The following is a 12,841-nucleotide window of genomic DNA, read 5'->3' as shown; positions in this document are numbered from 1 at the left end:
TGCAGAAACAAAAAAAGAATATTAAAAACAGTTGGATTAAAGAAAACATGTTTTTGTTGAATAGTAGAATTGTAAGCAGAGCTTACATTGTCAAAATATCATCATCATCTTCATTATTACCTTAGATTGATCAGTGACATGTATCGTACGATTATAGACATCAAGAATAGTGCTAAATATTAAATAAATGGTAAATGGTCTGTACTTATATAGCGCTTTTTCAAGTCAGGAGACTTGACCAAAGCGCTACATTCAGTCATTCACATACAAAGATAATTTAAAGAAGCTATGCAATTCTCTTGTTTGATTTTTCTTATCAGAATAGCATTTTTATTGTTATAATATTTTGTCATGTACTGTATTAGAAAAAGTAAAAAATGAAAGCAATCAAAACATTTTTACACTTTTAAAATATTTATTTAATAATAATTTAAAGGCTGGGAAATAGTAAAACTGGCATTTTTACCAAACATTTTTATTTACCTCTATATTTTGCTCATCTTTATCTTTGGTTTACATTATGTTGAGAGCTAAGAACAAAACATTTTTTCCACTAAGTACATAGGAAGGTCATTTATTTCTGAATTTGTACAATAGAATGATCCTTTATTAGTAACAAAAGCCATTTTCTTCCTCATTTGCTCTTAGCTGTTGCATGACTTCCCAGATGAACTGCGAGCAGATATTGCCATGCATCTGAATAAAGACATCCTGCAGCTGCCTGTGTTTGAGAGAGCCAGCAGAGGGTGTCTGCGTTCTCTCTCCCTGCACATCAAGACTTCCTTCTGTGCACCAGGGGAGTACCTCATCCGCCATGGAGATGCCCTGCACGCCAATTATTTTGTTTGTTCCGGTTCTCTTGAAGTCTTGAAAGATGGTATGGTCCAAGCTATTCTGGGTGAGTGTGAAAAAAGCCTGAAACGTTTCAGTTTTCTGTTTATTCTAGCATTTTTTTGCAACTCCTCCATCTAACCATCATTACAGGAAAAGGTGACCTGATAGGGGCTGACCTGCCAGAGCATGATCAGGTGATCAAGACAAATGCAGATGTGAAGGCTCTTACCTACTGTGACTTGCAGTACATCAGTGTTAAGGCTTTGAGGGAGGTCCTCAGGTTGTATCCAGAGTACGGCAGTCGCTTCAGCTCTGACATCCACCACAACCTTACCTACAACCTGAGAGAGGGCAGTGAGCCTCATGTAAGACAAAGGATTTTGTGGAACTGCATAATTCATCTAAGAGATTATTTTACTAAGAGATTATTTTACTGAACATAAGGAATAATATCCCTGGCTACTTCATAAGGTGCACTTTGTTGAACATCTGACAAAAAGAAAAAAAGCCGTTCTGGAGCCAAATAGGGGGAAATTCAGTACTAGAACAAAGTCAATGATGTGAACAGTGGAGTTTGCAATTTAGGGGCCCCAGGCAAAGTTCAATCAGGGGTCCCTCCTCCATATCAGCCTTCATGTCCCTGTCGGCCCTCAGTGTGACAGATTCTGTGGAGCTGCTACGGTGTTCATACCGCTATACTCTGAACCAGAGAGGAGCTCAGCTATAGCTTTTACTCTGGTCCCTTTTCTGGCCTCCAGAGCTAAAAAATTAGTTGCTGATCCTACAGCGCATAATAACAAATGCACATGTGGAGGGAGCTGTCATTCGGTGGGCAGCAACACTGCTGCACTGCATAGGAGGCATGGCTTTTATCTCCTTCAAAGAGGGAGTGAAGAAGTTAAAATATCCCTCTATCTCCCCTCTTTAAAGAAAATATACACAATATACTTTTTATAAGAAAAATTGATAGAGACCAAAAACATCAATGTTGTGTTTAAGTAATTAAAAAAATTTGCTCTAAATTGATATAAATCAAACAAGGAAGTTTGTACAAAAAATATACTTTTTTTGTTTTTTCTTTAATATTTTTAAAAGTATCTAAAAGACGAAAAAATTATTTAACTGAAGATCATTAAGCTTGTGAGTTATTTAGAAAAACCTTTATCTAATTGTTTTGATCATCTAATGAACATAAGCTTTAAGACTCAGAGAATCTTAGAAACCATAAAGTTGATTTTCTTGAATCTTTGGTGAATGGTCGTATCCTAAAAACACATTTGATTGTTTTAGTCATTCCAAACTTTTTATTAACATTGATTAGAGCATCGGTAATATTTATTAAATACTTTCTAGAAAAACAAACCATAAACAAGCTTTTGCCAGACTTACAACAATGAGTTATGCCTGAGAACACCAAGTAATCACCTGTTTTCTAAGTCTGTGTCCAATGTGTATAGATAAGCAGTAAAAAGGTCTATGAAGGTCATGTTGAATCATGAGTATCTGTGCACTAAAACTGTATAACTGCACATTTAAAGTTGCAAAGAGGTACACAATAGACATCCTCTACCTGTAGGTCTTTTTTCTAAGTTTTGCAATAAAAAAACATAATTACACCTCCTCATATTGTTGAGTACAGGTACACAAACTGAACTGTGTTTCTGTCACAAATCTAAAACCACTTAAATTTTTAACTCTGCTCAAAAACCAAACTATTTGTGCATTATAACTTCCGAGTTTTGTATTTGTCGATTTTTTTATATCTTTTCACAATTACATATTTTCAAATTCTTGATTACAATGATACTAATTGTGCCATGCGAGTCACATATAAAAAATTTGTTGCATACTGTTTTGCTCCAGTTGATCTAAAAAAATTATGGGAAACAAATTGAAACACATAATAAAATCCTTCAACTTTTTAAATCTTTTTTTCTTTAATACAACTGCAAATCAGTGAATAGATATGCTCAAATCTGTGACTTTAGGGTACATCACATAGCTGTAGAACAGAGGGTCACTGCCTGATTGGTCAGTCTGCTGTCAGCAGTACAGATAGGGCTCACTGCCATGTTTCCTTTGAGGGATTGAAAGTCTGCCTAGGCAGGATCAGAAAGAAGCTTCCTTTGAAGGAAGCATGGCAGTGGGCCCTTTATGTATATTCGTTTGATGGAAATTGACAGAACAGACAGCGCCCTCTGCTGCACAGCCATGTGAACTATAAATGAAATATTATTTTTAATCTACTCCAGTGTGATATTTATAGTTGTGTTAAGGAAAAAAAAAAAAGATAAACAAAAAAATGTAGGAAGATTTTAATACAAGTGTTGGAATTTGTTTTGCTCTATTTTGTAGATCAATTGGAGTAAAACTGTGAATGAAAAACAGAACACAGTTTTGTATTTGTACTCAACAATTTAAAGAGGTGATTTATCTCCTCCTTAATTTTGTCTTTTAAGGGGATATAAAATACCTACTTTCCATCATCATGTTACATTTCCTACTATTATTTCCAAATATAGTCCAACGTTCCAAATTTCAAAGCTTCAAAGATGGTAGATCCTAGACTCTCCAATAATCCCATTACATTAATAAGACAGCTTATCCACAAAACTCCTTATGAAACATTCAATATAAACATGAGATGGTTGCATTTCTTAAAATACTTAGAATGCCTTGTCTGTCCTAATAACTAACAACATCTACATGCCCAATTGCTTTGATTGGCTTCTTTGTAACTGGCTGACTAGCTGTGTATTTTAACAATCAACTGAAAAGTTGTACCTAATGATGTGGCTGGGGAGTATGTACTTTATATGTATTATAATGCTTTAAAAACAATTTCACTAATACGGAGTTGTCTTTATTGTATCCATAGGCAGTAAAGAGATTTCCAAGGACTCCGAGGCAAACTCTGGTATGTGTGTCTTTCTATGGATGATGTACGGTGGCAGAAGCTGTGCAAAACAGTGATTTTACTGCAAATTTAAAAAGTCCTGTGAAAAGAAAATTACGATTAGCAAACTTTAAAAAATGGACTAGCAAAGACAAAAATAAGACTAACACATAAACATGCAAAATTTTAATCCTGCAAAGAAGAAATATCTTACTCCTAACCAAAGCTAAGAAAAGCTGCAAACTAAACACAATAGAGTCCTTCCACACCTTTCAAAGAAGACTATCACTAACTCATATGGAACTCTTAGAAAAAGCATAATAAGATTCAAAGATAAACTCACCTTTTCTTTCTTCCTTACAGATCTCAGCGTCCCATTTATGTTTTTGCAAAGTGTCTCATGCTTTAATGGGAATTTGTAGTAATGCCTTTGTTCTGGTCCAATACGAATTGATCATTGTCTCCCTCTACTGGTCTTAATATCTGCAGTACTAAATTTGTATTTTCTTTTTGCAGCATTTTGTCCTTTGCATGTGTTTTTTTTTTTTTTTTTGCATCATTATGTATTTGCCTTGGGTTTTGTGTATTCAAGACATGTCTATTTTATCTGTGATTACAGCTTTTCTTCTTTGCAACATTTTTCTTTTTAATGTGTATTTTGTTTTTGTGTGGGTCTACAGTAATTTTTGTTTTTCTAATCTAATTTCTGTTTGCAGGACTTCTATAATTTACTTTGCAGACATATATTTCCACTGTAAAATAAAAAGATAGTGAGCCTCATGCTATTTATGGCAAAAAAAATAAAAATAAAAAAGCAAAAAAGCATAGTACAAAACAGATATTTGAAACCTTTCAGAGGGCAGGGACTGAAACAATAAAGGGATTATTTCATTATACAGAAGCTCCCAGATGCACTCATTGTACATTGGGTATTTTGGATATTTTTATTCTCATTGTTTGGTCATGTTTGCCATGAAGATAAACATATAAGCTCATCGACACAGTTTATCTCTTCCATAATGTAAAGGCTGTCTTTAAATTGTAATATCATGACATAAGTATATGTTTGCAAATCATTCCACTGGTCTAGTAAACATAGAAAAATTCCATTGCTTTTATTTGAGTGTTTACAGACATCTGCACTAAAATTAAACGCAATAATTGAGGTTTATTTAGCATCATATATATAGCACTTCTATAAAAAAAACAGAGGCCTTAGTCTTTGATGGAACAATATAAAAAAATTTATGACTAAAAAACTTAATAAGACTAAAAAGTAAGACATTATTTTTATTTTGAAGAAAAAAGTATTCATTACTTTCAAGGATTTTTCTAAGATAGAATACCTAAAAACATGTGTATTGCATCCGTATCCAGACCTTTTACGCCCATCCTGCATGATGAGATATCACTTGATTAGTAAACAGGAGTTCTCTGGTTGTAATGATATCTCAGCTCAAATGCAGCATTACTGTTCATGTTTAGCGCTTTTTAGCACAAAGAGTTTGAGATCCACAGCTGTAGAGCAAGAATCTGTCTAAATGAAAAGTATATGTCTGACCAATTTACAAATATGAACTTTATGGAAGAAGGATATGAAGTAAAAAAAAAAAAAAAAAAAAGATGAACAGTTATTTTTGCAGTTTACAAACATATGGGGGAAAGTATTGTGTTAGATGAGACCAAGCTTTTAGCTTTCTAGCCTACAGATTTCTCTAAAAACAAAACTTCGACACTAAAATGAAGCAATGAGTTGTAACATCAACCTGTTTGGGATGCTTTTCTCTAACGAGGGCAGTGTAACTGGTCTAAACTGGTATGAAGGTGAAAGCAGTCCAAAATACTGACCACCGCCTCATACTGTCTTTGTTCAAAGACCTCCTGTAACCACATGACTCTCTGTTTATAGATGTGCAAAGCAAAAGTATTAAAAAAATGTTATGATAAATGGCTCTATAAAATTTTGATTGAAATTTTTTTTTCAGATTTTCATTTTTTTTGGTAAATTATGAAACAATAATGTGTGTCATCATTCTGCCTTTTCTTAACTTTTTGGTTTTGTTTAAGTTTTTTTTTTTCAGTTATACTTTGAATTATCTCTTTTGATTTCATTTCCATTTGGTTTCATTCTAGTTGTCTTCTGGTTGTATTTGAGCACTGTGTCTTGGTTACCCTCTGTTGCCCCCTTGAGCAAGTCCACTTCCCTTAGCTCCCCTCTAGCTCCTTCTGTCCACACCTGCTGACTGTTTAATCAACTGACTGTCCCAGTTAGTTGATTAAATCCATTCATTGTTCTGTTTGGCATATACAGTCCTCCTCTGCAGTGACTGGATTCTCGTCTCTTCTTCATTCATTAAGTTTATTCCTCCCTAATGTCGCCTAGTTTCATGTTCCTGAGTATTTTGTCAATCGGTTCTGTATTTACTTCCTCTTTAATTTTTTGCAAGAAATCATCTCTGCCTCTTCAGCTCTGCATTTAGCTCCTCAAAAACTATCCACTAATGGTGACAATTTGTAACATATTACTTCTACTAACTGCTTTGTGATTATCTCTCAAATAAAATATCTGTAAAATAAGTTTTGAGTAAAACACAGTGTTAGAAAGAAATACAATGGGTATGAATACTATTTTTGGGACACCTCTGGTTCCAAAATAGCAAAAAAGCCTGTTTGCAAATGATGGATTTAATAAAATTTTAAACTATCTAATAAGCTAAATCAGATATTGGAAATAAATAATAAAAAAAACTGCAGTGAATTTTACTGAGTTTCCATCTGTCTGCAGGCTCACCTCTCTTTGGATAACAAATTACCCTACGTCATTGAGACAGATGATGAAGAACAAGCGGATGACATCAAACATTCGTGGCGGAGCAGAGCACCTCTGCTACAAGGTTCTGGCAGTCCTGTTCAAAGTTCCCGTCTCAGTACTTTAGGGCAGGAGCTGCAACACATCCATCCATTTCGGTCGCCTGCTCCTCAACGCCAAGGCTGCATCGTCTCTCCTCAATCCTTTAACGAGTTCTCCCCATCCCATTCTCTCAGCCTCAAAAAAGAATCAGTTTTAAGTCATTGGCCGTCCAAGTTAATGCTTCCTTCTTTGTCTTGTGCTAGCCCTTTAAACCTGAGCCCAAGGTAATTTATTTCACTCTATTTTTACACATCCTTTTTGCACTTTTTGAAATGATGTAACATCCATTTGTTTCCTCGGCAGAGTTGTGGATGGAATCGAAGACAACAGCTCCACATTTCCTTTCAATATAGAGCAGGATAAGAGGCAAACAAATGTGTCAGGTAAACTTTAAAACACACTGACTGAGATTTTATTTATAGTAGGAAATGTTTAAAGCAGTTTAATGAAAAGAGTAACATGAGGATGAGATGTGAGAGTTTTTATGAATGTTACTTCTTGTATTAATTTCTGCCAATATTTAAACCTCCCAGTTACATCCAGATTAAAGTGCATTGTAGGTTTTAAAGGCAATGATCCCAGGTTATTAAACATTTTCCTTTATATCTTTTTTTAGAAGAATTACAGATGAATGGAAACCTGTTAACTGAGACAGAAGACATGAAACGGAACATGACCCAATTAAATAAAGAGGTGAGAATAAAACTAACACATGAAGCACTGTCTCTTCTCTACTATAAATGCAATACTATTCTCAAATGTAATCAGAATCTAAATGCAATCTTTATAACTTTATATATTATGCCGGTTTAGCAGTTCTTGTCTATAGGAGCTTAGTGCTTTGTTCCCATTATGTCTATTTGGATAATTTTAAAGCTAAAGTGCTTTGGTAGAAACAACTAATTATTAATTAATTGAAATGTTTGAGTATGTGCTGCTATTTGATAATTGATTTAACACCATGGTCTAAGGTATTTTATAATGTAGTCCAGGTTATACAAACTTGTTGAAGGTTTCATTAAATCTTCCCACCTTATGACTTTCCTAAGTAAAACACTTTATTTTTTTCAATTGATTTGAAGAAGGACTTGGAAATTCCTGTTTCTACCTATGATAAAAAAAAAACAACTCACCCATAGTTTGTCACCCTTTATAAATATATAAACATATATTGCCCACTCTGTTTTGGCCTCAAAGACATAATATACAGTGTCCAACTGAAGTATTATTGACCCTTAAACCTTTCTACATTTTGTCACAATGTAGAAAAAAGAACTTTCACAAATTCTGTTTGGATATTAATATGACAGACAAAATTCTTGAAAAAAAGTGTGGTAAAATTTGACCAGAACTGAACCCTCTATCCATCTATCCGTCCATCTTCTGCCACTTATCTTTCAGGGTCACAGGGGCTACTGCCTATCTTCAGAAGTCTTAAGGCCAATTTATGCTTCTGACACATAGCCTCTGCAAGCGTCACATCAGTCACATTGTGCACGACCTCGCCCTCCGCGCAGAGGTTCTGCAACCGTCGTCGTGCACCTCTAGAAAATCCTGACTATGCGTTGGATGGTCGCAAAACCCGCGCTGACAAAAAGCAGCTGTCATTAGTCCTTGGTATGTCTTTCTGGCTGTCTGTGTGGTTGTCCTTCTCGATTCGGTGCCGGGGCGCACCATTTTTAAAAACCGAGGAACAACTACAATGGACAACTACAACGAAAGGTTGATCGAGGAGGTTTGGAACTACAACCACTTGTACGATGCCTCAGACAAATGGAAAGGTCTCTGCCAAAGTGAAGTTGTTGTGACCATCTGCCGAAGTTCTTGTGAGTTCTCAACTAGGCTCCCCCTTGCACTTTGGTGGGAAACTGCTGTGCGTCCCTAGAAATTCCAGACCGACGGTGCAGAAGCATAGCAGCAAAACTGGTTTGCGGCCAGACCCAAGCGACTTTTGATGTGTGCGGGTACAGAGGTCTAATCTGCCCTATAGGGTGAAAGCTAGCGTACAACCACATGAAGTCGCCAGCCAATCATAATCACAGGGCAACACGTAGACATAAAACCAAGCACATCCACACACTCAATTCAGAGTCCCTAGTCAACCTATTATATTGGTAGACTAAAAATTAAAGCAAAACTTGATAAAAACTTTAAAAGTGTTTTTTAAACCAAACAGGTTTATCGTTTAACCAGGGTTTAGCTTTTACTCAATGTCTGAATTGTCTTTGTTTCTTTAGGTAAACACCTTAAATGAGGAAGTCTCCAATCTGGTGAAGGAGCTCCATGACATAATGCATTTCCTGCAGTCAAATATGCCCATGCTTCATCATGTCTCTCCTTCTGGGTCCACAAGTTCCAGCAACTGGCAGCCTCATGTTTCTTTAGATTCATCTAATGAGCTACACCTACGTCATGAAACGATTAGCTACCCAGGTAGAAATGCATGGGACTGCGGTGGAATGCAGTCACACAGCAGAGCTCCAACTTTGCTGCATTCTTCAAGCTCTGTGTCCGCCTTGCATGTATGCTGCTCTGACCGAGATGGAACAGCTGATAGGCTGCAGAGCCAGTATAGTCCATTTCAAATACCCACAGTCACCCCCAGCTCCCCTTATGCAACCCATCCTCAAAACCTTGTTGGTTCATCCCTCCTTGGCATTAACTCAGCTTTCAGCAACTTCCCAGTGATCTGCCAGAGCCAACAAGGTGTCTACAATACATCTAACCCCTCAAAAGATAACACTAATCCAGTATGTTCTACAATAAATTGTGGTCATTCTCATCTTCCAAGGAATTTTCTAACAGGCTCACAAAATCTTGGCAGTCCCCAGACACAAATTCATTCTTCCACAAGTCCCAGTGGACAACTTCAGTATCACACAGCCTTCAGCTCTCTGACATCCTCACCGTCCACAGAGCTTAAGAAGAGCCAGCAGATCTCTACAAGACAAAATGACCCAGTGGGATCAAGCCCTGTCCGTCACTCACAGGACCGCGCGTGTTCTTTGCTGGGGCAGCTTTCAGACAGAGAGTTTGGAGGCTCCCTTCACCAAGCGAGGACAGATAATTACGGAACAAGTGAAAATGTATTAGAAAAATTACAACATCAGTGAAATGTGTTTGTGTTATTTTGTCATAATGATGTGCTTGTTACAAAAGTTAAAGGACTGTTCTTTTCTAAATAAAAAGTGTATTCCTTACCAACTGTTGAGGTAGCATGGATTTGTAAGGGTTCGATTCAGCCGGAGTGGCAGACTGTAGCCCAGAGGTCCAGGAGAATGTGAGTGAGATCTGAGAACATTGGTACCTGCAAGAGGCGTTGTGCTGGAGAGCGGGCAGGCGATGAAGACTGACAACTGCTGCATGCAGGTAAGACCTTTTCCATGAAGATCAGAGACAAACTGAGGTTCACTGGTTGTCATCAGGGGTAATCATCCAGCGAAGAGAGATGATCCTTAGCCTCCTTATGTACGCACTAGTCATCTTGAGTGAGAAAGGTGTGCAGCAACATGGTTCGGTCTAGCCACCAGCAAACATCCTCTCTGTGACAGGAAGCTCAGTACCACCCAAAAAACTTCAAAACCCAAGAGAACCTAAAAATTGTAGATGATCCGAAGTGCACAGCTCTGGAGCCTTATGTTGCAGACCCATGAGCTCGCTCCTGCCAGCCCTTTCTTCTCCCTACACTTTCCTTGGCAGGTTTTTCCAGAGGTGGCCCTTTTAGGTGGGCAGGAGGAGTGGAGAAAATGGTCCCAAAGGATGCAGGTAGATGAAAGATATTTTGAAGGGGAGCTGAGGGTGCAGCAGGACACTTATAAATGGCTGAATTAAAAATTTGTTTTGCAGTGAACCAGAGTCCAGCTTGGAGAGGGGGGTCTGACTGGTGATGTGCCTGAGGAGGAGGCACTATGCTGTGGCAGAGAGCTAGAGAAGCTTGGAGGTATGAAACAGGGCTGAAATAATACAAGATAAGAAAACTTTAACAATATTAAATAGAAGTGGAAAAGTATTAAGTGAACATTTTATTTATCTTGGCAAAACAGTATATCAACACTTCTAATATTCCATCAGTGTATAATAGCAATGTCTTCCCCTCCCCCAAGGATTAAAAAAAACCTTTTCAACAAGAGTTGTGACCAGAGGAGAGTAATACTGGGAATACTACACAGTCAGAACACTTTATTTCACATCCAGTTCTCAGTAGTTAGTAACTGATTAAATTGGTTATACAAGTATATCTCAATAATCCCATGACTGTGGAACTCAAGAGTCTGAATAGTATGGCGTCATTTTTAATGCAAAAATAATAAGTTGATGCCATCATATGTCTATGGCTAGACAATCATGCGGAGGCCTGCTAACTTGACAGCTGTCCAGCAGACAGTTATTGACATCCTCCACAAGGAGGCAGGTAAGGTCACTCAAGGTCATAGCTGAAGAAGGTGGCTGTTCACAGAGTGCTGCATCCACCTATAATATTGGAAATTATTATATTTCATTTTTTCATCAATCTTTACAGTGAAATAATGTGGCAGGAAAAGACATAGAAACAACAGAGATTATCACCAAAGCCTCCGTCTAATAATCAGGAAACCATATCAGTTGGTATATGCTATTTGGGACCCTAATGAACAGTTGGTGATACTGCATGATAAACGTTTTAAACATTGCAAAACTTGATTGCATTGTTTAAAAGCTAGGATCAAATTAGAAAGATAAAGAATTAAGAAGCTTTTTGAGATGCAATTCATTCTGAACTGACTCTAGATTTAGAAAAAAAATATATTTATTTTAATTTGAGGGTTTAAGTGAGATTCAGAAGGCACTGACTGTGGCTATAGAGCCATAGAAACATATTCAAGATATGGGAAAACCTCCATTATACTATTTATGTGAACATGTCAGAAATATGCTACGTTGGTTCAAGAAGAGGAAAAAAAAAAAAAAACAAGAACTGGAGTTTTAATCAGTAATTCATATTTCACTTTTCAGATTAAAGGATTTTTAAAATTATATTTGCAATAAAAGATCTGAGATGCTGATTTCTATGGGTGTGATTTTACCAGTCAGTGATTTGATTAACCATGTACCAGGCTGATGTTAGTCTATTATAGATAAATAGTGTTTCTTTCTTTAAGTTTCCTCTGCTAAAAGAGCTTTGTGGAGAAGCTGTTTTTATTTTCCAGCAGCATTTTTACTAGTGATGCTATTGTTTTGGCCCCGATACCTGGCTGTGGAATATTGGCTGATTATGATACCATACCGATACCATCTGTTTGAAATTAATGTGTGTGTGTATATATGAATAACTGCTTACTACTTGGATGTAAAATAATTACCACCCTGGCTTTTCCCAGTTGCTGCCTACCTTTGTGAATCAGGAAAGCAGACTAATGCAAAGTGAATCCAGTAGAACTTTTTATTGCCTAGATGGAATGGGTGACAATAGTTGAATAAACTTTTGGCTCTCAAAAGTTTATTCAACTATTGGTTATTGGTGCCCTATCTGTCAGTACTCAGCGATACTGCCATTTTAGTTCAGTATCGGGCCCCACCCAATACTGGTAACGTTATCGGTGCAACACTATTTAGTACACACGCCTAAAAAATTAAGAAGTCATGCTTAGAACACCTGAGGGGCTTATAGAGTCTTACTGGATAATTTGATTACCTTGGTTCCAATTTCTTTCTGTGTTAAATCACATGAAAAAAAAATAATAATAATGAGCATATTTAGGTATTAAACAAAGACTTGATAATAATTTTGGTCAGCAAACACTGCCAAAATCACCACATCCGAGTTCAGTGACCACTGAATCTCTATGGTGGATTGGCTTGCAAAGTGTTAAAATGAGAAGGATTTGTCCCCTTGGAAGAAAAGGCTGTAGCACCCCGGGGGCCTTCTCACCTGTTCTTTTCCTGGGAGCAAGTTTTTTACTACTCTTAACTCAAACTGGGTAAAACCATATAAAAAGGACTATAAAACAGGAGTAAAAAATGACAGAGTTTATTCCAGATCAGGTTGTTACAGGACAGAGAAAAATGCTTAGAGCTTGCACAGCTGTGGTCTCAAAAATCACGTCCGCGAGCGTCCGGCAAAGTTTGAGCCCCGATGTAGGTCATCACCTACTTCTTATACCGTAGCTCATGGGTCTATGTGTTGCATCATGTGGATGCTTAGCTGTCCCTATCAGAAACTG

At 37.0% G+C, this 12,841-nt stretch overlaps 1 protein-coding gene across 1 annotated transcript in view; it reads left to right on the top strand.

Moving 5' to 3' along the window:
- The window catches only part of LOC107091784 (potassium voltage-gated channel subfamily H member 4-like), a 23,650-nt gene extending 13,874 nt beyond the window's left edge, over positions 1-9,776 (top strand). The window contains exons 9-15 of the mRNA XM_015385938.1: positions 649-898; positions 985-1,199; positions 3,713-3,751; positions 6,516-6,865; positions 6,945-7,024; positions 7,258-7,334; positions 8,879-9,776. Coding sequence (XP_015241424.1) covers positions 649-898; positions 985-1,199; positions 3,713-3,751; positions 6,516-6,865; positions 6,945-7,024; positions 7,258-7,334; positions 8,879-9,754 — 1,887 coding nt within the window. The 3' untranslated portion in view covers positions 9,755-9,776. The remainder of the gene's footprint in view (positions 1-648; positions 899-984; positions 1,200-3,712; positions 3,752-6,515; positions 6,866-6,944; positions 7,025-7,257; positions 7,335-8,878) is intronic.
- Positions 9,777-12,841: the final 3,065 nt, after the last annotated feature.

Source organism: Cyprinodon variegatus, unplaced genomic scaffold, assembly GCF_000732505.1.
Source record: "Cyprinodon variegatus isolate N-32 unplaced genomic scaffold, C_variegatus-1.0 Scaffold352, whole genome shotgun sequence".
NCBI lineage: Eukaryota > Metazoa > Chordata > Actinopteri > Cyprinodontiformes > Cyprinodontidae > Cyprinodon > Cyprinodon variegatus.
This window is presented reverse-complemented; position numbering and strand designations above follow the sequence as displayed.